General features: G+C 49.5%; 1 protein-coding gene across 4 annotated transcripts in view; it reads right to left on the bottom strand.

Moving 5' to 3' along the window:
• Nucleotides 1-1,996: 1,996 nt before the first annotated feature.
• The window catches only part of TBC1D22B (TBC1 domain family member 22B), a 74,217-nt gene continuing 50,492 nt past the window's right edge, over nucleotides 1,997-25,721 (bottom strand). Inside the window, exons 9-13 of one of the 4 annotated variants that reach the window (XM_045786328.2) lie at nucleotides 24,709-24,815; nucleotides 24,170-24,245; nucleotides 21,501-21,628; nucleotides 21,144-21,239; nucleotides 1,997-3,991 (exon numbers count right to left, since the gene is read on the bottom strand). In XM_045786328.2, coding sequence (XP_045642284.1) covers nucleotides 3,863-3,991; nucleotides 21,144-21,239; nucleotides 21,501-21,628; nucleotides 24,170-24,245; nucleotides 24,709-24,815 — 536 coding nt within the window. In that variant the 3' untranslated portion in view covers nucleotides 1,997-3,862. The other 3 variants (XM_045786329.2, XM_087858202.1, XM_087858203.1) reach the window with 3 other exon arrangements.

The raw sequence follows: 25,721 nt of genomic DNA, 5'->3' as shown, positions 1-25,721 counted from the left end.
TCTCCCTCTGCCCTCTGCCTGCAGCTCCCTGTGCTTGTAGACTTGCCCTCTCTCTCTGTCAAATAAATAAATAAAATCTTAAAAAAAAAAAGAAAAGAAACTCAAACCCCAAACAGGATAAATGCAACACAACAAAAAAACCCCACAACTCCAAAAACAAACAAACAAGCCCACAGATACATAAACTTCTAAAACCCAAAAAAAAGAAAAAAAATCTTAAAAGCAGTCTGAGAAAAACCATGGTGGTTTCTCAGAATATCAAAAATTGAATGACCAGATGGTCCAGCAATTTCTGGACCATTATGGGTATATACCCAAAGAATTGAAGGAAAGGTCTCTAAGTGGTATTTATTTACTTGGTGTATTTATTTTAGAGAGAGAGTGCGCAGGGAGGTTGGGGGAGAGGCGGAGGAAGAGGAGGTCTGAGGAGTGCTCATCAGAAACTGGAAGAGAGAGGGGAACAGCTTTAAAGTGCTGAAGGAAAATAACTATGTCTAGAGAAAATATATTCGGGACTGAAGGCAAAACAAAGACCGTTCTCAGATGAGGGAACATTAGGAGAATTGCTCAAGAGTTTTTCAGGCAGGGGCGCCTGGGTGGCTCAGTTGTTAGGCATCTGCCTTCAGCTCAGGGCGTGATCCCAGGGTCCTGGGATCGAGCCCCACATCAGGCTCCTCCGCGGGAGCCTGCTTCTCCCTCTCACACTCCCCCTGCCTGTGTTCCCTCTCCTGCTATCTGTCAAATAAACAAATAAAATCTTAAAAAAAAAAAAAAAGAGTTTTTCAGGCAGAAGGGAAAGCAGTGTCAGGGGGAAGCTGGAGCTCAGGAGTGAAGCAGGTACATACATGGTAAACGTCTGCTGTGAGTTTCTTTAAAATACCTAGAACTGTCGAGAGCAACGCTTGTTGACTTTGAGCCAGGCATATGGCGGACTACTTGTCCAACCTCGCTTGCAACTAGGTGTGACCTACCATGGGATGAAGTTCTGGTGAGTTGTAAAAGGAGGTATTATGGGGCAGCTTTCTGGAACATTCCTTAAAACAGTGCTGACACATTTCCTTCATTCCTTTTTCTTTGTCCCTTCTTTATCCATCCTGTGGCTTGGCAAGTGGATGCAGTGGCTGGAGGGCCAGCTGCCATCTTCCCTATGAAGACCCAGAGAAGGAGGCCAGGTTCCTAAAGATTTTGTAAATCAGACCCACCACACTAGCCCTGGCCGGCCTACTTTTGGACTTGCATTGGAGGGAGAAGTAAATTCCTTTGGTGTTCTTTTCTTTTTTTTAAAAAAAGATTTTATTTTTCTATTTGAGAGAGAGAAGCAGACTCCCCACTGAGCACTGAGCCCCGTATTGGTGTTCTTTTCTTTTTTTTAAAAAAGATTTTATTTTTCTATTTGAGAGAGAGAAGCAGACTCCCCACTGAGCACTGAGCCCCGTATTGGTGTTCTTTTCTTTTTTTTAAAAAAGATTTTATTTTTCTATTTGAGAGAGAGAAGCAGACTCCCCACTGAGCACTGAGCCCCATACGGGGCTCGATCCCGGGACACTGAGATCCTGACGTGGGCTGAAGTCAAGACGCTTAACCAACTGAGCCACCCAGGCGCCCGGTAAGTTCCCCTGCCGTGTAAGCCATAATTATTTTTTGGCTTCTGCTGCATGTCGCTGAATTGAATCCTAATATAGCTCCTAATTACTGAAAACAAGCAACACGCTCGAATGAGTCCTAGGAAGAAGTTCCGGGTGAAGAAACCACTCACGTGTCTACCACAGGGCCTGCCTAGCACCTGGTGAGGCAGCCTGGGCCTCATTCTGTACTTCCTACAGGATCACAGAGCAGGGCCTCTGTCCTCTGAGACTGCCTTCGGATTTCTGTTGATCCCCCGCTTGCCCTACAGAAAACGTGTCCCCCATACTTACTAATATCAGCAAGAAAAAGCCGAGAAAAGGGGCTGCCTCAGGCTCCACGTTACACAAATCCACGGGAGAAAAATCAGCAGTGGAGGAGGGAATACGCTATTTATTTACAATTCTTTCACTTTATCCACAATTTCCATACAAACATAAAAACTAAAAAAATAAAACCACCACTTGGGAACACAAGTGTCTTTCTTGAATTAGTCCGGCTGAGGGGAGGGTCACAGCCCTCTCGCTCTGAGAAGGAGACTACTGAGGCACAACGAAGGGGACGAGGAGAGGGTTAGGAAGAACGCCTGAGAAACAGCTCCAATAAGAGATGGAACGAGCCAGCGCGGTGGAGCTTCGCTGGCAGACTCAAGGGTGTCACCCGCCGGGGACACTGACCGGCTTCCCAGGAGAGGGACAGCTGCTCGCCACCATCCTCCCTGCCCCCCACTACGGAACTCCAGAAATCAAACATGCGTCACCCATCTCACGAGCTGTGTGGGGTATGGTGGTGACAGTTGGGGGGGGGGGGACACTGGATGCCTCTGAGAAGAGCCCAAACCCCAGGGAGACACAGAAAACCCCTTTCCTTGGCACTGATGAGTCAGTCACAGCTTCTGTCTTGAACACGATGCTGAGTTAAAACGGAAAATCAAAAGCTCTCCCCAGCCTCCTGGGGAAAGGGAGGGGCTGAAAACATGCAGGAGGGCTTCTGCCTCGGTAGGCACCCCTCTGGGAGGCGCTCTCTCGGGGTGAGAGGTGGGGGGCTCCGTCTGCCCAACACGGGGAAGGAGTCGGGCAGGTGTTCCACAAAGACCCGGGGAGGGGTGGGGAGGGAAGAGAGAAGAACTCTGAGACACTGATGCTGGGACAGCTGCCACCGGTTGTCAAAGCAGGTCCATCTGCTCGGCGACGCTCGCTCTGGCAGACTCACATTCTCCCCCTCACAGGAGGGTACCCAGAAACCAAGCGGGAAATGCCAGACCCGCCGGCCTGGCAACTTCATCTGTGCTAGTGACCAAGATTGCTTTCACATGTTGATGCACATTATAAATATAAAATCATATCTGCTACAAAGAGGACATATATTTGTACATCTTTCCCCATATACATAATAACACAATTTACACATAATATCTTGGAGTGGGTCATCATGGGAAAAGGGTGTGGAGAGGTATAAAGCCCCTTCTCCCTCCCCTGCCCTGATCCTTCTCAAGGGACGCCTGGCCTGTGGACCTGGTCACCGGGGCCCTTCCCAGCTGGTGGTGACGGTGCTAGTGTGGACACATACATTCAGACACGGAACGAAATGCTGATGGGTGTGCACACCCACATACACACACAGACATCTGGTGGGAAAGGAGAAATAAAATTCCTAGCCCTTGGGTGCAGGCCTCTCCCCAGAGCTGTAAGCATCAGTGCCTCCTCCATCCGAGAACAGCAGTCTCCAGCTACCCCTCACTGGCTCAGACCAGGGCAGAAGGGGAAGGGCTAGGAACTGGGGAGCGGGGGGGAGGGACCAGGAGTCTTCTGAAAACATAAGGCGTTTTTTGACCTGTGATCAAATCAAACTATGTCACAAAAAGCAACGGCATCGGTTGGGGCCGGAGGGCGAGAGATAGTCCGTCCATGTAGGGACAATGTGAGTTGAGACCCTGAGCCTTCCCCTTCTTTTGTCCAGTTTCTTGTAAAGGGGCAGACAACCCTGTACGTCCTTTCCTGTCCTCTCCCAGAGCTGGGCCCGTCCACATGTCATGGAATACTGATAATGGTCCGAGAAACACATCCAGAGACATGGAGTGGTGGACAGGCGCGCCGAGGAGTTAAGACCTGGGCGGCGGGTGTGAGCTTTTTACAGCAGGAGTGGTTCCTGGCCGGAGTCCACGGCTCGCACAGTGGCCACAGTGATCAGATCGCCATCAGAGATGGGGACAGTCTGGGTCCCCCTGGGGAGACAGCACCTATCGGCGGTAGTGGTTAGGGGCGTCGGCAAACATGTACTTCAGTCTGTACGCCTCGGCGAGAAGCAGCCCGACCTCTTCGTTGCCCCAGTGTATCGTAGGCAGGTTTTGTAGCAGCATCAGGAGACCCTGGGACGCAAGAAAAGAAGTTTTATCCTCCCGGGACTATGGACCAAGGGACCAGCAGGCCCCAGAAGGGGGTCCCTTCCTCCGGGATCACACATCCCACAGGGTCGGGCTCCTTCCTCCCAAGCAGCACTCAGCCCCCAGCTCCCAGGTCACCTTCAGGAAGTCTTGAAAAGCCTCTGTTGATTCTCTCATATCCACTAACACCTGCCTCTTTTAAAAATATTATGAACAGAGAACGACACCAACAAATAAAGACATCGAAAAAGAGAAAAATCATCACTCATCATCCAAATAACCTCTCTTTATTCCCAAGTTTTCCTTTTCAGGCTCTTTTTTCACACACATATTTCTTTAAATAGCTGTAATCATCGTTATGATTTTTTATATGCTTTTTAATCATGCTCTTATAATTTTAGTGTTTTTCCATGCAGCCTTCAAAAATGACTGTTCTCAGTGTTAGTATTCCATCATGCGGCTATACCCTAATTTACTCAACCATTTGCCTTTTGTTAGACACTTAATTTGCTTCCTTTAAAAAAAGAAAACACCTTTATTTAAAAAAATCCCTTTATTCATATTCATAAACGCATATCCTTTTCCATTTGCCATATTTCTCCTAATGCCAGTGTTTACTTCTAATCCCCGTATTTAGCCCTGTTCTCCAAAGACCGTTCTCGACCTACCTGACTAGCTTATTTCCTACGTCCCCAGTGCACATGCCTCTGCAGCTAGGTCCCTTTCAGCCAGATTTGTTTGTGCCTCTGAGGTTTAATTTACGTTGTTCCTTTAACCTGGGAGACCTTCTCTTTGCTCCTCTACCTATCTCAGTCCTACTCCATTCTCAAAGCCCAGGGCCCTCACGCAGCTCCAGAGAGACAGCCTATTACAGAGGATATTAGAATAAAAAGAGAATGAGAGGTTGTCTCTGTAATTTAGTTCCCGTGTTGCTGCTGCCGTTTCACGTTCTCTCCCTCCCCTCTTTTTTTTAAGTCTATTTACTTATACTTATTTTTAAGTAATCTCTACACCTCGGGGTGCCTGGGTGGCTCAGTTGGTTAAGTGTCTGCCTTTGGCTAAGGTTGTGATCCCAGGGTCCTGGGATCGAGCCCCCCTCCCCCCCGGGCTCCCTGCTCAGTGGGAAGCCTGCTTCTTCCTCTTCCTCTGCCCCCCACTCGTGCTTGCTCTCTCTCTAGTGCTCTTTCTCAAATAAATAAATCTTTAATAAAAAAAAAAGTAATCTCTACACCCAACATGGGGCTTGAACCCACAACCCTGAGATCACGAGTTGCATGCTCTACTGACCGAGCCAGCCAGGTGCCTCTGTCTCTCTTTCTGAACTGAATATCCGTCTTATTTTTCTGATTATAAAAGTTATAATAGCAAGACAAAACCCAGGGACATAAGGAGACGGGCAGGCTTGATTACATATAACATCAATATGTCAAGAGATGCCGAAAACCTGGTTAAAATATAAGAAACTGACTTTAAGAAAATATTTTGTAACACCTTTGAAAGACCAAAGGTTACTATCCATAATCGAAAAGGAGCATCTACAAATCAGTAAGAGATAAAACCACCAGATGGAAAAACAAGTGAGCAATACGAACAGGTAATGTGCAGAAAGCCTATGGCCCGCCCCGCTGCTGGGAACTTGTTTTGTAGTTTTCAGTGGAAACAGACACTTAGCCGTGCACAAGGCTGCCTGGGGCACATCACTGCTAGGGACGGCCAACAGGATTAAGATCCCAATTCCGGGACAGTGTAAGTTCCCAGTTCTGCCCTAGACCTCTCCTTCCCCACTTCCCAGAAAGTGGATATGGATGGAGGAGTGGATGCAGTCATCTCAGACCATAAGATGAAAGCCATATGTTGGAGACGGCAGAGCAATGAGACAGAAGAGATCCCCGTCCCTGTCGCTCTGGAGGCGGAATGTAAGCCGCGGACAGCTGAAGCTTAGACTAGGAATTAAACAAGAAGTCAACAACTATCTTGTTTGAAGCCACTGCTGTTCTAGGGTCTTGGTTACAGGAGACAAGTTTATATCATCTTAACACACACAGGCTGCATCTATCAAAATCAGAAATGCGCATGGCCTTTGATCCCGCGACTCAACCTCAACGTCCTGGTCCTAAGGGAAGATTCGCAGTCCCGCGCAAAGGCTTTCGCCGCGTGCACCGCGGCTTCAAATAGTGGGGAATCGTTAGATAAACCGTGATTATCCACGTCATGGCAGCACAGAGAACAAATGAAGTAGGACTACACGCACCGAGGTGGAAAAGTACTGAAGCCATTTTTAGGAGTAAGAAAGAAAAGTGTTGGAGAAAAAGTATGATCTCACTCACGTAAATGAGAAAACACAATATATTTGTATATGTATAAGCACATATGTATAGAAAAAATTTAGAAGGTGAGGAGGCAAACCGTTAACAGTGGTTACCTCCAGGGATGAGAGCCTTTCACTTTCTTCCTTATACTTCTGTATCATTTGAGCCCTGTGTTTTCAATTTTTACAGTAAAGTTGTTTTTTTTAAAAGACGTACTCATTCATTCCAGAGAGAGAGTGAGTGTACAGGAGGTGGGGGGCAGAGGGACAGAATCTCAAGCAGACTCCCCGCTGAGTGCAGAGACGCAGGGAAGGGACTCGATCTTAGGACCCTGAGATCATGACCTGAGCCAAAACCAGAAGCTGGATGCTTAACCGACTGAGCCGCCCAGGCGCCCCAACAATAAAGATTTTATATATTACTTCTGTGGTGGAACTTTTTCTCTACAGTAATACACATTCTGTGATAGTTTTGTAAAAAGTAAAAACGCAGAAAATTACCTATAACTTCAGCATCAAGAGGAAGTCACTTTTAAACATTTTGGCATATTTCCTTCCACTCCTTTTCCTGCACATTTTCCATAGTTGAAATGTTTTCTCTATGTAATTTTGAATCTATTTAGCATTTATCATAAGCATTTCCTCTAATATTAAAAACTCCTCATAGAGACTTTCATGGCCAAAGAATTTCTCACGATGCAGATGTACCATAATTTACATCTTCCTGTTTTGAGTACTTAATTATTTCTGGTTTTTCATTATAATGAAATTATAATGAACAGCCTTGTGCATAGAGCCATATTTTAGATGATTTCCTTGGGCTGAATTCCTAGGAATGAAATTACTGTGTCAAAGAACATGAACATTTTAAAGGTACTTAACACTCATTCAGAAAATGCATTCCAGAAAAATGCTCATTTCCCTATATCTCCACCAGCACTGAATACTCTTATCAGACAAACTGTGCTAATTGTAACCCTTTTCCCTAATATCTCCAGGCCTAAGAACAGAACCCAAAGGCTTAAGTCAAAATGGTAGTGAAGCCCCGGGAGGAACACAGTGAGGAAGGAATCGTGCTGGATGCTTCTCTGTATATGTTCACGCCTCTCCTCCGTACCCATTTTGGTGGCCGGCATCCACTTTCTCTCTTTCCAAACCCTGCAGGTAACCACCTCTTACCATCCCAACATTGTTACTGAAATTCATTCAACCACACCCATCACTCAACCCACCCAGATGTTAACTTTGTTTTTAAAAGCGCTGTTAGCCAATCTAAACAAGGCTGGAGTGTGCTTTTCTCATGGTCAACGATTCTCCGTGGGTTGTCTTGGCCTCTGCTCTGGGTCCACCTTGTCTTTTTGTTTTTGTTTTTAATCTCAGCTTAAAAAAAAAAAAAAGTTACCCTTGGAGCACGACACCCTCCCCCATGAATCCTGCCCTCTGGCCCCTCTGATTCTTCCCTCCTGCTTCCTGTCCCTTCGCCCAAGTGTCCCCATCCCCACTGGAACAGGAAAAGGCACTGCATCTTTTGGCCAGCATCCTCCCCAGGGAGTCAACTTTTATCCTAATTCTGGCAGAGGTCCTCACCTTTTCTGTACCTCACACTCTTTGGCTCTCTGGAGAAGCCTATGGATCCCTTCTCTGAATGACGGTTTTAAATACATAAAATACACAGTATCACAAAGGAGCCCAGTTAAATTGGAACAGTCATCAAAATATTTTTAAGCAGATTTATAATACCACCACAGATGTGCTTAATAGATTCTAGAACAAGATCTAATGGCAGATTAAATAACTACCACTGTCTGAAAGTAGTAACGGACACGATGTTTTGAGATATCTGTAACAACTTCATAGGAGATGAAAATTCCAGTAACAAGTGACAAAAGAAGGTACCACAAATATTACTGTGCTTTCTTGGCTACATTCACTATTGTAGGAAATCCTAACTTTTGAGTTTGGGGTTATTGAAAATAAAGCTGAAATTATGTTTCCATTCATTTCTAGGGATCTCCTGACTTCTAAATGTAGACCCTAAGTTAAAGTCCCTTGCTCCTGCAGCTTGCCCTTCTCTTGATTCACACCACGGACAACAAGAATTCTTATACTTCCAGGGCGCCTGGGTGACTCAATTGGTTGGGCATCTGCCTTTGGCTCAGGTCATGATCTCAGGGTCCTGGGATGGAGCCCCCCATCGGGCTCCCTGCTCAGCGGGGAGCCTGCTTCTCCCTCTCCTGCTCCCCCAGCTCGCTCCTTCACTCTGTCAAATAAATAAAAATTTTTAAAAAGATTTTATTTATTTATTTGACACAGAGAGAGACAGCCAGTGAGAGAGGGAACAGGAACTCTTAGACTATAGGAACTCTTAGAAATACTTGGGCCCAAGCCTCATCCCTGGAGTTTTGGATTCTAAAAACCTGGGTGGGACCTGGCAACCACACTTCTTCAAAGATTCCAGTGGGCAACCAGGTGTGGAGTTACCACTACAGGGATTGAAAAGCTCTTAAAGGAATAAAAGCATATTTGGGATGCCGGCCTAACAGTGAGATCCCAAGGAAGGCAACCCCTAGATGTTATGCAGACACTGACCTTTCATTAAATAAATTAAGATATATCTATAAAATAAAATACCCTTCTTATTATTTTTTAAGATTTTATTTATTTATTTGACAGAGAGAGACGCAGCCAGTGAGAGAGGGAACACAAGCAGGGGGGTGGGAGAGGAAGAGGCAGGCTCCCAGCGGCGCAGGGACCCCGATGCGGGGCTCGATCCCAGAACCCTGGGATCATGCCCTGGGCCGAAGGCAGACGCTTAACGACTGAGCCACCCAGGTGCCCCTAAAACACCCTTTTAAAAGAGATTTATTTATTTTAGAGAGAGGGAGAGAGAGCGAGACGGGGAGGGGCAGAGGAAGAGAGACAGAATCTCAAGCAGATTCCACGCTGAGTGCGGAGCCTGGTGTGACCCTGAGATCACGACCTGAGCTGAAATCAAGAGTCAGACGCCCAACTGATTTAGCCACCCAGGTGCCTCTATAAAATAAAATATCCTGTAGCCAATTCATTATTTTAATGTTCTCACAATTTTTGTACAGGCATGTACTCATGTAATGTGTAAAATGTAAAAAAATGGGGGAAATGTAGATTTACAGTTTTTGACATGATAGAATATCCACCTTATTTTGTAAAGTAGTAAAAAGAGATTACAAAACAGAGTATATAAACTGGTTACATTAATGGTTATATACACAGAACACGTATTTATTTGTATAGATTTTCATGGCGAAATGTCTGGAAGGAAATACGTGGTAAGATTTGTGTGGTAAGATTTTAGGTACTTGATTTTTTCTTTTTGCTTATTGATATTTCTAAATTTTCTATAATGAATGCAAATGCTTGCACAATTGATAACAAAGGAGTGATCTCTCTAGAAGAGGATATCCTTTGCTGGGATAGCATCTACCTATAATTGCCAATTCCTGTAACCTTGCTAGAAATCTCCCAGAAGCCTTGAAATAATTCTACCCCTGGCCAAGGTAACACCCCTGTGTGCCGCCCCCAAGCAGTGAGGCACGCCATGAGGAAGCACTCTGCCACCTAGTGGCTATTTCTAGGAACGGCATCCTTTATCATAGGGCTGCATCAATGGGAAACCCTGCCCAAGGCATCGATAAATTTGGGATAGTAGAAAAGAAGTAGAAACCCAATGGCTGTGGGAAGAAGGTGTTAATCACAAGTCAGGTGCTTTTATATCGGGATAGAGAAGAGATACTGTTGGGGCAGGGAATAACTGAAGATTTGCTACAGAGCCAGCTCATGGGAGCACTAGCCATATGCAGTTGAATGAAACACTACAGCTATGACATGACAGCTTATGGGGCAAGCAGCAGAGAGCAGCTCCGAATTAATGAGAAAGGACCAAAGAAAAGCTGGAAATGGCTAAAACAGCAGAAAAGGGCCTGACCTAGGTACTGGCTGAGAATCCGTAGATCCTAAAGGAAAAGGTACTGGAGCCATGGGAGGTGGGGGAGACAATAATTAGGTAAGGGGGCCAAAGGAGAAGGGAGAGACATTATAACCAAAGAAACCCTGTAAGGAAAAGGTACAGGGGAAACCCATTAAAGAATCTCCAATAGGGGCGCCTGGGTGGCTTAGTCGTTAAGCGTCTGCCTTTGGCTCAGGGCGTGATCCCAGGGTCCTGGGATCGAGCCCCGCATCGGGCTCGCTGCTCTGCTAGGAGCCTGCTTCTTCCTCTCCCACTCCCCCTGCTTGTGTTCCCTCTCTCACTGGCTGTCTCTCTCTGTCAAATAAATAAATAAATAAACAAATAAATAAAAAAAAATCTTAAAAAAAAAAGAATCTCCACTAGATGGAGGAACTGAAGGGGGAGAACATCAAGGATAATAATCATTACAGTGATAGCTATCATTTACCGAGCATTTACGAGGTACCAGGTGGGGCTCTCAGTGCTTTACATGTGCTCTCTAGTAACTCTTTTAATCTTCACGTCAACTCTATGAGATGCATAATATTATCTCCATTTTACAGATGAGGAAATCGAGGCACAGAGATTAAGGAATTTGCCCAGGGCCACAGAGTAGTGCTGGGCTGGAATCTGAACCAGGCACTCTGGCTCTAGAGCTTGTGCTCATAACCACTACAGTATATGCTGCTTGCCCCGGAGTGAGGAGAGAAGTGGGGCATAACGTAGCAGGACAAAAAGAAAGGAAGTCCTAGCAGAGGCCATTTGAAGGAAATGCAGAAGAGCTGCTCGATTTTGCTCAATGTTAAGAACCAAGCACAACCAAAGACAGGACGTGTAATGATTAACAGCAGAAGAACTTAAAGACCACGTAAAATACACACTAATAAATAGATATTGTGCGTAGAAGCACTTGGCTATATAGGACATCCTTTGCAAATGTAAAGCGTGTTCAGGCATGTGAAAATATTTTCTCAGCCAAGTAAGTAGTACTTAGAACAAGTCCCCCGTTTTGAGAATCAGCGAGGTAGCGAAACAATTCCCCTGGTTACAATATAATCTTGCAAAAACACATCCTTGAATGTAAACTTTTTGTGAGTTGACCTTATTCATTGGTTTTCTCCCTAAGTGCGTTTAGCAAGTTTCCCATCAGAGAAGGCCGTGCTGAGTCCCCCTCAATGGCTTGTTTTATGTCGAGCCACCACGCCCCTTCTCACGCCAGCTTGCTTTGGGCGAAAGACCTTTAGTTCCCAGGGTTCCCTCTGAACTCTTCTTCAGGGCAGGAGTCGAACCAACAATTCGCTCGATGTCTGTAAGGATGGGGCCTGCGTTGGACAATATTCTGAAATCCTACCCTTGAGTTCCTGCAGAAGTGGTGGGTGGGTGTCGTCAGGCTGAGGGGATTTCCTCACAGTCAGTTCTTTCGGCCTGGGACACCCGTCGCACTGAACAACTCTGCCCTGCCTCCCACAAAAGACACTTTGGGAATAGGAATGTCTCCAAGGTTGTCTTCTGCAGGATAAAAGCAAAGCTTCTCAGACCGGCTGCCACTTTGCTTTAGAGCCATCAGCTGGCCCCACTGACTCCCTTGTCGCTTCCCTTTTTGTGTGAAGGAATTCTGATTATTAGTCCGTGGAGTCCCCCGCACAGTGCTTCTCAAAACCGGTTCGGAGCCTTGTTGGCACCTGCCTAACAGCTTGTGGCGTCCCATGCTCGTGTGGCCTCTCAGAGATGCTGTTTTTCCTCAGGTGACTTTGTAGACTGTGGGGTGGGTGAGCAGGCATTTATTTACTCAGGTGCCTGCGTAAATACTCGGCACACATGCTTTTCCTAGATGCACTAATTACGGTGGAACCATTTTCAGGCTTCCTGTGGGTTACTTTACTCAGTACACATTTTCTTTCTTTCTTTTTAATACAAATTAAGGGTTTATTATAAAATACAAAATGTTGGTTTATCATTATCAGGGATTCCAGAAACCGAGGCCATGAGCCCGCCCTGGGTGGGGCTGGGGGCCGGAAGCCGGGCTCAGGAGCGGGCCGGAGGTCACTGGTGTACAACCCCCAGCAGATGGGCGCTCTCCAGGGTCGCCGCCACCCAGTTCCGTCCTTACTGCCTGTACGCTGCACGCTCCAAGGCAGGGATCCCCGGTGTCACGTGCATGCTGTTCTCGAAATGCTGGGGTAGGGATCACCCAAGCCGGACCTTGATGGACAGGCTGATACGGGTGGCCGTGCTGCGGTGCAGGAGGATGGGTATGAAGGCCACGGCCGCCGTGTTCTCAGGGCGGTTCACCTGAACCTGGACTTGCTCTACTACATTCCATTCTTCTAGGGGCTGTGGCAGCTCGGGGACACTGATGGAGCAAATGGGATCAAAGACTGCGTGCACACCACTGCTATTGGGAACCTGCTTGTCCTCTTCGTCCACAGTCACCAGGTGTCCCCCAGAATGCTCACAGACGAGGAGGGGACCGGCGTCCAGTTCTCCAGGAAGCTGCCCCCACCATGCCGCCGGCCCGCACAAGTGTCCTGCACACACTTTTCTCCCCAAGTACCCACAGTTCAGCATAACTCCTGTTCTTCTAAATGCACACTGGATTGCTGATTCTCGGAGGTGTTGCCCTTCTCCCTTCCAGCAGCCCCTTCTGTTCTGGTGTCAGGATGAGGTGGTGCGCTGACCCACAGAGGGCCTGCCACACGCTCGGTACTCACAGAGCCCCCTCGACCATCTGCTGTCCTTCCCGCTTTGACAGGTCAACCTGCTCCGGGAAGCCTCCCCTCCGGCCTGACGCCCGTAACCTGTCCCTGACGGTGTACTTCGCCACCGGGTGCCAGACATAAAAACGGGTTTTCCGGTGACCAAATTCTGTGGCTCTCCAGGCTTGTTTAACGTTCCAGGTTCAGCCTTGGCAAAGGGGCAGGAAAGACTACTCTCGCTGCTATGCTTCTGTCACTGAACCGGGGAGCATACGCCCCCCTGCGACTCCCTAGGCCTCTCTGCTGGCCTTCAGAGGTGGGACCGAGGCGCCGGTCCTCATCCCATCTCCACGAAGAGCTGGCAGTGTGAGTGAATGCCCAGACGTTCCGGGGCCAGGCTTTAGGGCTGGGGCTATGCATACAGCGAGGAAAGGGGGTCCAAGCTTCCCCCTGATTTCGGGTCAAGCACGGTCTCCTCACGGGCTCCTCCAGAATCAGGTCTTGCAGCCCTGTCCTCTGCCCCGGTGACACTCCAGCCCCACTGCCTTCTCGCTGCCTCTTCCCTCCTCCAACACCTCAACCTCCGACCTCTGCAGGGCCTCGGCTCTGGCCGCTCCTCTGCCAGGGAAACTCTTCCACGGCGGGTCTCTGCCCGGCTGGCCGCAGCTGCAACGTCCTCTCCCTACCTCACCTCCAGGGAGACGGCACCCAGCAAAGTGCAGGCCAGGGGCAAGCGCGGGGAAGCGCTGAGTGGGGTGGCAGGCCTCCCAGCTCCCACCTGCTCAACCGGGGTTCCCAGACAGTCCCCTTTGCTCACCTCCTCCTTCGAAGGCCTGTGGTGGCAACGAGAGACCTCCACGGGCCTCGTTGGGCAGACAGAGCTCTCTCTAGGCTCACAGCTGGGGGAGAGAGAAGCATCCAGCCTCCCCCCTCCCCCTCCCCCCGGCAGTGCACGGCTGGGTGTGGGAGACCTGCCAGCTGCAATTAGGGTGCTCACATCCATGGCAGACCTCACTCTCTCCGGCCACCACTGAAGGGTGTGCCACCATCCCCGCTCACGACCCAACACCCGGTGTCACACAGCCTCTTGCAGGCCACCTCACAACCGCAGCCCTAAATCCTATGGTCACCCTTTTTCCTTCAAGCACCCAGGAGGCAAATAACATCAAGATCCTCACTTAATACCAAGATTCCTATGTGAGAAAGGAAGCATTTATCCATTTCATTTTGGGTAATTTTTACATGGCCTACTGCCTATTTAGTAGGAAGATTTTAGTGTTAGTTTGTTTTCCTCCGTCATTTAGTTTCCTCCCAACCTTTCAATGGTGGAATGGTGGCCTCACAGCAAACTGAACCATGTACCATGGACCCTTCCATCATGCACCCTGCTGTCATTATTTTTTTTCACTTTTTCAGTGAGGCCTACAACTTGCATACAGTAACTACACAAATCTCAAGTGTACAGCTGGGTGATTCTTACACGTGTAGCCACCACCCAGATCAAGATAAGAGAACAGTTTCTGGGCCCCAGAAGATTCATGTTCCTCTGCGGTCAATACTCCCTCCACAACCCGTGACCTGATGTAAACCATGAAGACGTTTTGCCTGTTCTTGAACTTCACACACGTGCTTTCCTACAACCTTATTTCCAAAGTCATGATACCTCTGAATACTTTCTAGTGGCAAAATACTGGCTTCACCGGGGCTCCTTGGAGGATGGTTGATTCCGAGGTAGGGCAAAGAAAATATAAGCTGGGAACATCTCATGGCACCAGAAAGTAAGGAAGTGCTTTAAAAATGACGGGATCGTGGGGCGCCTGGGTGGCTCAGTTGGTTGAGCATCCGACTCTTGATTTCAGCTCAGGTCAGGATTTTGGGGTCCTGAGATCAAGCTTGCGTAAGGCTCCAAGCTGAGCGTGAAGCCTGCCTGAGATTCTCTCTCCCTCTGCTCCTCTCCCTGCTCATGCGTGCACGCTCTCTCTCTAAATAAACATCTTTTTTAAAAAAAAAGATTTTATTTATTTATTCAACAGAGATAGAGACAACCAGTGAGAGAGGGAACACAAGCAGGGGGAGTGGGAGAGGAAGAAGCAGGCTCATAGCAGAAGAGCCTGATGTGGGGCTCGATCCTATAACCCGGGATCACGCCCTGAGCCGAAGGCAGACGCTTAACCGCTGTGCCACCCAGGCGCCCCTAAATAAAAATCTTTTTAAAAAGATTTTATTTATTTACTTGACAGAGAGAGAATGAGAGCTCACAAGCAGGGGGAGAGGCAGGCAGAGGGAGAGGGAGAAGCAGACTCCTAGCTGAGCAGGGAGCCTGACGAGGGGCTTGGTCCCAGGACCCTGGGATCATGACCCAAACCAAATGCAGACGCTTAACTGACTGAGCCACCCAGCTGCCCCTAAAATAAATTAAATCATTAAAAAAACATGATGGGGTCAAAAAGACAACTTGAAGGAGCACCCAAGCGCCGAAGCTGGGACCGTCTGAACAGCAAACTAATGACGGTGCTGGATAACCCGGGAAATAAAATAAACACCCATGAATCTATACTGACATCAATAAATACTGAATAAATAAAGGGGAGAGCAGGAGTAGAATGACAATTAATAAATACAGAAGAAGTGGTAAAAATAGAAAATCTCCATTAGGCAAACGTTACAGTAATGACGGTTACAGACAAGAACCATTAATGGATATTAAGATTAGTGGGTGAAAGGATGATGAGAAACAGCGGAATTATATAGTATCAAAGTGTTTTCCCAGAAGATATCTATTAATTACCGAAGGGGAAACAGTAACCTTACAGTGGAGAAGCCTGGTAGACCCACCCAAGGCAATCTGGATCCTGGTCCAGAAAAAGGACATTAATGGGAAAACCGGTAAAATTCAAATAAGGCCTGTAGATTAGTAATATTTTATCAACTTGAAGTTCCTGGTTGATTAATTATAGTACGGCATATACGATGTAAACATTAAGTGGCTATGGGTGGGCTGTTTGGGAACTCGACTATTTTTGCAATATTCTATGAGCATAAAATTATTTCAAAGTAAAAGAGAGAGAACACTTTTTTAAAAACCTTGTTTGAATGGAGTCCCTTCTCCCCGGCCCCTCCTGAGGCTGACATTGAGCCCCTAGAGCGCTGGTGGCTCTCCCCTGGCCTGGGCGGGGTCCCAGGACTTCGCAGACAGAAGCCCACACCCTCTGCTCCAGCAACTTGCCCTGAACTCCCTGTTGCCTTCAGGCCTGGTGGTCATTCGGGCCCCACCTTCCCACAGAGACGAGTGGGTGGTTCTGAGCCCCAGGGAGGGAGGGCAGGAAAAGGAATGAGGAGGTCACAGATCCTTCTGGCAGCAGGAGAAAAACCCAGGAGCCGGAAGAGTAGATCAAAAGGAGGACCTTGGAGCACTTGGTTTCTCAGTCTTAAAACAACCAATTTTTTGTTAAACATTTACTTTGTGAGAAGAAAGCCTGAGAAGGATTGTCAATGAAAGGTGAGGAGTGGTGGAGCACAGAAGATGCCTGAGAGGAGGAAGGAGAGGAGGGGGAGTACAGGGAGGGAGGAGGTGGGGGAGGGGAAGGGGAGGAGGGGGTGGCAGATCCTTGCCTAGGATCCTTTAGTAGCTACCGTATGAACTGCGCTCAAGGGCCCCAGGAGGTGCCTGGCCAGACCCCAAGGTAGAGACGGCAGAGCACGACGCATGCACGTGGCATGGATTCTGGTGTCTGCCACTCACCCCCTAGGTGAGCTTGGGCCAGTTACTTAATCTCACTGTGACTCAGTTTTGCTCATCTGTAAAACGGGGGTGGGTATTTAGTATGACCTACCTTGTGGGACTATTGCAAGGATTAAATTAACAGAAGGAAGCACTTAGATTAGTGCTTGGAACATTAAAAGTGCTAAGAATTAGTTATGATTAGATTGAACCTTATTATGACAGTGCCAATATCTGACCATTTGGACCTATACAAACTATGCCATAAACCTTCACCCTAACGTTATCATCGTTATTCCGTTACGCCAGTCCAGGCTGAGGGCCAGAACGGCCGAGGGCCCCCCAGACCCCCAGCTCTGTTAGAAGGTCTCATTTCAAGAAGCCCATGGCTCAGAAGTCAGGCCATTCTGCCCCTCCCGTACCTGTGCACACATAGGCCTCAGGCTGCCTTGCTCAGAGGTCTCAGCGAGGAACCATCTGCAAGTGATCCCCCTGTCATCCGTTCTTGTCCCCTCTCCCAGGCAGCGTGAGCCCAGATATGCTCAGCCAAGGAGAAGCAGGCACCCTGCCTTCTGGGAGCTTCTGCCACGGCTATGACACTGACCTTTGCCCCTGCACCCTCTTGCACCCCCTCTCCAGTCCTTTTCATCCAGCGCGGCAGTCTCATCCAGGACTGGCCTAGCATGGTTTACTCAGGCAGGTTACACAGCACTCAGATGCGGGCTCCTATAGCTTTGCCTTCACTTCGCTGCGTACATTTCAGGGAGCAATAATACTAATGATAATCAGCGCCCTGTTCTGAGGCTAGAGGCCAGGGACACCATTCCAACCGCTTCACATGTATTAACTGTTCAATCCGCATTACAGCCCTAGGAGATAGGTACTCTTACCCCATTTCACAGGTAAGAAAACTGAGGCACAGAGAGCCACGTTACCTGCTTTAGGTTTCACACCTAGAAAGGTGGCAGAGCTAGGATTTGACCCCAGGCAGTCAGGCTCCACAGACTGGGGCTTAGCCACTGTCGTATTCTCCAGTCCCCAACTTTAGAAGGTGGGCCTCTGCCTCTCCCTGGTATTCCTCCACTGGCCCCCTTATAGGGGGCTCTTCTTCCCTGCTCTTTAAGGGTGACAAATGGCTAGTCTGCTGAAACTGCCACAACTCCAATTTTTATTTCTGTAGCAACTTCACCTGGTTTTATTTTGGGTTGCTGCACGTTTTCCGGGTTTTTTTTTTTTTTTTTTTAAGATTTATTGGGGAGCCTGGGTGGCTCAGTTGGTGAAGCACCTTCAGCTCAGGTCATGATGCCCACGTCCTGGGATCGAGGCCCGATCTGGGCTCCTTACTCAGCAGGGAGCCTGCTTCTCCCCCTCCCACTTCCCCTGCTTGTGCTCTCTCTGTCAAATAAATAAATACAATCTTAAAAGATTTATTTATTTGAGAGGAGAGAGAGAGAGCACGAGCAAGCAAGTGAGCAAGGGGAGAGCAGAGGGAGAGAGAAACCCAAGCCGATGCCCCACTGAGCGCTGAGCACACAGCCTGGCCCAGGGCTCGATCCTAAGACCCTGGGATCATGACCTGAGCCAAAACCAAGCGTCAGACACCCAACTGACTGAGCCACCCAGGTCCACCAAGTCACCACGGCTTTTAGCCCTAAAACTTCTCTCATCCAGGCTGGGCCAGTCTGGCGTCCTGGGATCCCGGTATTCATTCCAGAGCTCCCACTGCAGTGACTTCATTACGGGTGGCCGGTGAGCAGTCAGGCTGTGCTTGCCTTCCTCCTCTGCAGAGCTCATGGGTGGCATCACCCCATCTCCCACGATGTCCTGCGCCATGCTCCTGTCCCCTAAAGGACACCGCCTGCCTATCTTAACACAGCCAGGCGCACGTTTTGTTTTCTTAGCCATAAAATTATGGAAGTGTGGGGTTAGGAGGAACTTTGCGATTACCCAGTTTAACTGCCCCTTCTCTTTTGTCTGAAAGAAAGAGGAGACACTAATCGAGTAGACCCGCCGAGCTGATGATAGAGCAGCAGGCACAAATCTGCACTGTCATTCTGTGGCTTATTGCAGAAAGACCGCAAATCCATCAGATAATCGAATATGCAACCCAGTAAAGACGAACATCTCTACGTCTAACACAGTTTTGAAGGCATCGACTCTTATGGTCCTGTTCTCTGCCAATATTGCGAATCGCTGAAAGCCATTCCAGGAATCACCTCCACCTCTCCGAGCTCATCTGGGAAGCACTTTTATCACATGGGACAAGGCCCTCTGAGCCCGGCTCATGATGACTAAATTAGACTTCATGCTCTTGATATCCTGCCCCACCTCAAGCACATTATCAAAACTGATAGCTTACCCCGGCACACGGCCATCCCAGCCCCTCGTGCTCATCTCTCCCGGGACGTCGCACATGCTGCCGGTTGGCAGGAGCTGGGGCTCTTCCTCAGCTGCCTGTGGCCTCCGCGCCACAGCTAGCCTCCACCCCCCCGAGCCCACTGTCCCCCTTCCCTTCCGCGGCCCTAACTTGGGCAAGTTGGGTCCTGTCGTTCCGTCTCCCCGCTGAACAGACTCTGCTCTTCAACCACCTCACACCAATTACGGAGAGTCGCAGCTCGGGGACCACGGAGAGCTGCGGCTGTTCTGGAGAACGCCTACGCTATTAATCACAACTCAGAAGAACGTTCGACCTTCCTTGGCTTTCCCCCCTGCTTTCAAAAGACACATGCCCATTAAAAAAGAAAGAAAAAGGAAACCCCTCAGCTCAGAACGGTGCAAAGCAGAGAAAGCAAAGCCCCCAGATGCCCCCAGAGAGAACCACCACGAACAGCTCCAGGCCTGTCCCTGCACAGCCCCGCAGTCCGTCCCCTCGATCCCCAAGTCCCCATTCCGCCTTTCCTGGGCCTCCTGGAGCAGAGGCCTGGCTTTCCACTGCCTAACATGTACGCCCTCAGTCTTCTTCACGTCCCCAGCCACACCCCACTCCCCCTGGCCGCCCCCTCTGCCTCCCCACAAAGGCGTGCCAGGGCTCAGGCCTGGGCCTCTTCTCTCCTCTGTCCACACCCGCTTCTTCAGGGGGTTCATCTACTGTCCTGGCTTTAAGGACCATCTAGCCAAAGGCTCCTCAACAGACGTATCCAGCCCAGACCTCTCTCTCTCTCTTTTGAGCTCCAGACGCATAAGATTTATTTGCCTACCTAGATCTCCACTTGGGTGTCTAACGGCATTTCAGATTCAACATGCCCAAAACTGAACTCCTGAAAGTCCTCCCTAAACCCGCTCCTCCTATAGCCTTCTCATGAACGCAGTCATCCTGACTCCTCCCTTTCTGTCCTACGCTACACCCGGCTCATCAGGAAATCCTGTTGGCTCTATTTACAAAACACATGCAAGATCTAAAAAGAAAAAAAAATATGCAAGATCTGCCCACTTGTCACACCCCCACTGCCACCATGAGGGCCTAAGCCACCCTCGTGTCTCCCCTGGAAGATTCTAACAGCCTCCAGGTGGTCTCCCTGCTCCCACCTGTGTCCATACCTACCATCTCCATAGAAGACAGTGATCCTTCAAAAATTCAAGTCAGATCATGTCCCTTCTCTGCTTAAGGCCCTCTTACGGCTCCCTGTCCACTCAGAGCAAAAGTCCACGTTTACAGTGGCTACAAAGTCCTCTGTGATCTGGGTCCCTTGTGACTTCTCTGGCCTCATCTTTTCCTGTTCTTCGTCTGGACATCTCTGCTCCAGGCCACACTGGCCACCACTGATTCCATAAGTAGCCCAGGCACACCGCTGCCTTTAGGCCTTTGCACTGGTTGTTCCCTCTGCTTGGACACTCTTGCGCCAGATGACCATGACCCACTCTCTTGCCTTCCCCGAGCCTTGGCTCACATGTCACCTTCTCAGTGAGCCTACCCTACTTTCTTTGAAATTGCAAACTGTCCTTTCCCTACCACCTAATAATCCCTTTATCCTGCTCTACTTTAAAAAAAAAAATCACCTAACATTCTGTTTAATTTACTATGTTCTTGTTTATTGTTAAGTCTCTTCCCAACTAGCAAGTAAGCTCCGTGGGAACAGCGATCTCAGTCTGACTGACTTCCCAACAAATCCTGTGCCTTCGATAGTGCCCAGCACGTGGCAGGCACTCAGCAAACGCTCGTCAATGAATGAATGAAACACCTGCTAGGCCTGCCTCGCTGCTCTGCAACGTTTCTGGCCCCGAGACCCTTTTCCACACCGAAGAACTCTGGGTCCCGCTGACTTGGCCATTCTGCCAACCGGGAGGGCAACCCCTTCTGAGTAGTCTGTCTGCTTCCCTCTTCCCAGCCACGTACCCGCCGTGGCCCCTTCTATCTGTACGGCCCCATGAACGGGATAACTCCCACTCTGATGCTCACCCCGGCCCAGGCTGGGCTCCTGGCCACTCACCTGAAAGTCTTCTTCATCCAAGATCTCTTTCCTCCACTTGATCAAGAAGGCTGCACACACGTAGAGATGAAAGTGGGAGAACCCTTCCGGTTCCGACTGGGAAGGGAAAGAACAGTTAGGTCTCCAAGCCCTGACAAGGAGCTGGCTCTGGGCCTCTCGGTTCCAATCCTCCTGCAAGGCGGGCGCAGAGCACAGCGCTCCTTTCAGCGGCTGGGCGCACAGAGGCCTGGGCAGATTCTGCAGCGGCCCTGCCCACGAGACTGAGGTGGACACAGAAATGGACGCGGGGTGGGGAGCGTCTGAGCAGTCTGCGCCAGCAGGGCGGGGAGCTGGGCGCGCGCACGGGTCCCTTCGTACCTGGTAGGTGTCCCACAGGCGGATGGTGCAGCGAAGGGGGAGCTCCCGCATGAGCAGGTTGTTCATCCAGCGGAAGGCGAACTGCAGGTACTCGACCTCGTACCTCCTGAAGTGGAGATGCACCTGCTCTGAAACAGGAGGCGCCATTGGCCCCGGGGCACGACCGAGGGCACCGGGCCCTGAGGGGGTCACGTGAGCCACAAAGGCAGTTTCCGTCTCTTTCTCCCCGCTCCCCCTGGGCAAGCCAGGCACACAAGGGCCAAGCTGGCATCTGAGAGTCGTTGATGTTTGCTTCTGCCGCCTCGCAGCCACGCTGCCTGGCTAACGCAGCCCCACACACATCCGGGTGATGTTCCAGGTACCTCTCTTCCCTCACAGGCCTGCTCCTGCCATAAAGCGGCAGACAGGAGGTCCACTGGGCTGCCTGACCCTATTCGCTCTTGAGAGGAGGAGCCAGAATGGAAAAGAACCGTGGGGGTCACCTTGGCCATCCTCCCGCCAGTGAGGACTTCCTCCTCAGCATCCCTGACAGATGGCAGCCAGCAGGCACTTAAACACTGCCGGAGAAAGAGGTTCACTGACTCCACCAAGGGCAGCCTCTCCCACTGTAAGTGATTCGCCAGAAAGTGCTTCGCCGTATTCAGTGGAAACTAGCTCTTTCCTGACTCCCACCCTCGGTGTCAGTGTCGTGCTGGAACAACCCCACACCAACCAGATCCCTGTTCTACATGCCAGCCCTTTAAGTAGTGCTTAACGGCATCTTTAAAAAAATTATTATCCTCCTCAGTTTCCTAATCTATAAAACGCAGATAATCACTCATACCTCAGAAGGCCTGGGGGAGGATAAAACGAGAAAACAAAAGTGCTTACAACAGCACCTGGCATGTGGTAAATACATAATATAATTTTTTTGGAAGAATAACTAATAACAATGGTGATTTCTGGGGGATAGAATTTAAGGAAGGGGGGGGCGCCTGGGTAGCGCAGTCGTTAAAGCGTCTGCCTTCGGCTCAGGGCGTGATCCCGGTGTTCCGGGATCGAGTCCCACATCGGGCTCCTCCGCTGGGAGCCTGCTTCTTCCTCTCTCACTCCCCTGCTGTGTTCCCTCTCTCACTGGCTGTCTCTCTGTCACATAAATAAATAAAATCTTTAAAAAAAAAAAAAAAAAGAATTTAAGGAAGGGGGAGCATGCTTACTTTTTATTTCGTGTTTTTCCAAACTGTTTTAATTTTTCTAATGCGTATTACTTCTATAACTCAATATAACAAAGACATACTCATTTATAAATCCCTTATCCTCAAGGGCTATGCCTTTACTGATCAGGTATTTGTGAGGGCAGAAAAAACAAGGACAGGGCAGACAGTGGCAGAAACCGCAGCCTCTGCCCCCTGGAACCTGGGAGGAGGGGTGCAAGAGAGCTGGATGTGGGCCCCGCGCTGGGGCTCAAGGCCAGGTCAGGGCAATGAGACAAAGAGGACAAAACACCCTGCGGACGATGTGTTGGAAACCATTGTAAATCAGCAAACAAGATGGGAAAACTGAAATCCTAAACCATAAAAGGAAGCTGAAATAGGTGGAACAAATCAGGGAAGGTTTTCAGGAAAAGAGAAGCTGGGGAAGAGAGAAACATACGCAGTTTTTGTTGGGGGGGGTGGGGGGAGGGAGGGCATTGCTCTGGTGAAGCACAAAATCTGGACAGAAACCCAGGAATGAGAGTTCGTAGCTGGGCAGTGTCTGGCGGAGCCCTGAAAGAGCTTTACAGCTCGGCTAGTGCCTCAGAGCCCACTTAGCAGAAGACCTCGCTGTGCGCTTCCCGGCTATCTTTATGACACGTAATTCTGACGTCTCTTGCTGGGTCTCAGTTTCTTTACCAGTCAAAAGCAGGGCTTCCTGAGTTGCCTTTTAGTTCTAGAGTCCGTGACCTCAAGCCAGAGGCAAGAAATTACTGCGAGGGTCCTGCCCCTCAAAGACACCCTGCTTTAGGACGAGCCGCGTCTCCCTCCCTGCCCCCCACCCAGCCCAAAGCGGCCACATGGCGCTGTGGAAAAGGCCTGCCGGGATATCAGCCAGACTTGAGGACCGCGCATCAAGCCCAGGAGTCCTGAGTGACATCACCATGTCAAGGACAAGGTCGGACTACAGCCTGATGCTAAAAGCAGTGGGGAGCCACAGGAGGCTTCTGAGCAGCAGAGGGACATGACCAGGACAGTGCTTTAGAACGATGCACTTGTGTGACAGAAAGTTTGGAAGAGGAAAGAATATGGAGGAGGCAAGTCCTTCTAGAAGGAAGCTGCAGAAATCCAGGCTTGGCTGGACCGGAGCTGTGGCTAGGGAAATGGAGAAGGGCGAATTTGAATAGAAAAAGGGGGTGGGGGCTAAGGGTGGAAAAAAAGAAAAAAAAAAAGATGAATGTGAAGAGAGATGCTGAAAGAGAACTGACAGAACTTGGTGACCAATTACGAAGGAGAAAGAAGAACTTGAGGTGCCAGCAGAGCTCTCCCCTCCCCTTCCTGCCAAGATGAGGAAGGACAGGGTGCCGCCAATGGCAAAGATGAGTCGGAGAGGCTCGTGGTAAGGCAGGGGGCTGAGGAGAGGCCCCACCAGCACCACGGGCTTGTGTCAGAACCACACTGTGCTGCCGCTAGAGAATTCCTCTTCCCCCAACCTACCATCAATCCGGCTGACAAGCTCTTCCAGCGCCTTGACCTTCTTCTGGATCCCTGGTTGTGCAAAGGTGTAGTTATCCTGCAAATGACAGAGAGCCCAGGATCAGCAGGGACTCCAAAGCCGTGCGAGCGCTCTCAAGTTCACTGAAACACGTTTAAAAGCACAGGCGGTTTCTCCAAAGCTGCTACCAGTGTTCCGAGCAACAAAGAAATCGACATAACAGCAGAGTGTGGGGAGAGCCTGACAGAGCCTTGAGACGTGGGGGCGCACCACCTGACTCCGGGTGTAGAGTGGAAAGGAACAGCACACTCTGAGGACAAAGCCAGGGGCACGCAGAGACTTCCTTAGACTCCAGGGGACGCTAGACCACGGCCTTTTGAAAGCTGTAAAGCTAACGAGGGAGGTGAAGATGGACGGACCGAAACGAGGAAGAGCCATGCTGCGTGGGGGACTCCGCGTGATGCAGAAGGGCAAGAAGGTATTCGAAGGCCTGCAGGGAGCCCCTGCACCCAGGCCACCCACAAGGGCAGAACTGGCTCACCTGGATCCCATCTAGCAGCTTGCTCATGCACCAAAAGCTGTCGGCTTCAATGCTTCGAAGCATGTCCTGAGACAGATTGGTCACGTCAAAGTTCTCCACATCCTCTTCTGTAAAACAAAAGGTGAAGAAAGTCCAGAGGTCTTCTCTAAAAAACGGAGAAAGACAGAGTCTAGTATCTTCAATGGTGTCCTGAAGGCCAGGGGAGGGCCAGGCTAACCTGATGCCCAGGAACAAGGGCCTGCCCTCCCCAGCCCCCCGCCCCCGGGCAGGTGGGCAAGCATGTCCCAGGAAAGTTCTTGAGGATCTCATTACAACATGGAAGAGGCCATTTCTCACACCAGTCCCACTGGGTCCAACACACCTTTCTCTTCTGCATTTGTTCATTCAGTTTTAGAAAAAGACACTGCAGGCCTCATGTTCAATGACTATACCCAGATCCTTGGAGATGGTCTGGAAAAATTCTTTGATTTCAGAAATTCAGTAAGCTGTCTGGCACACTCACACTTGTATATAGTGAGAAAGCTGGGAATCAGATGGCCCCCGTGGTTCATCGTAAAGACCGAATCTCCATATTCTGACGAGGCAGACCCACAGTCTCACCACTCAGAAGTGAAGATGAGCGAGTTGAGGGCGGATGGCCCAAACCTGTGGGGGCTTCTGGGAGTTTTAGTTTCACCAAGTTGGTAGTTCCTAAGCAGGGTTCCATAAAACATCAAAACGATAGGATATTCCAGAAGAAGGGGGTTCCAGAGACGAATATGGTTGAGAAATGGTGCCTGACATACCTTTCATTGTGGAGATTCACAGAGATCATAGCATACGGAAGGACGTGAGGAGTTATAATGAACTCTGCATCGAGGACATCTGTTTAACCCTATTTATCCAGCACTTCCCAGGCTTCTTTAGCCACGGAACCTCTTTTAAAGAGGACCATCTATTAGCTTCTCGTGGAAACCCCACACTAAGTAACAGTACTGAGAGGCAGTCTATCTGGTCTGAGATCCAAGTGGGGA

This window comes from Ursus americanus, chromosome 32, assembly GCF_024610735.1.
Source record: "Ursus americanus isolate L20-20 chromosome 32, mUrsAme1.1.p, whole genome shotgun sequence".
Taxonomy (NCBI): domain Eukaryota; kingdom Metazoa; phylum Chordata; class Mammalia; order Carnivora; family Ursidae; genus Ursus; species Ursus americanus.
This window is presented reverse-complemented; position numbering and strand designations above follow the sequence as displayed.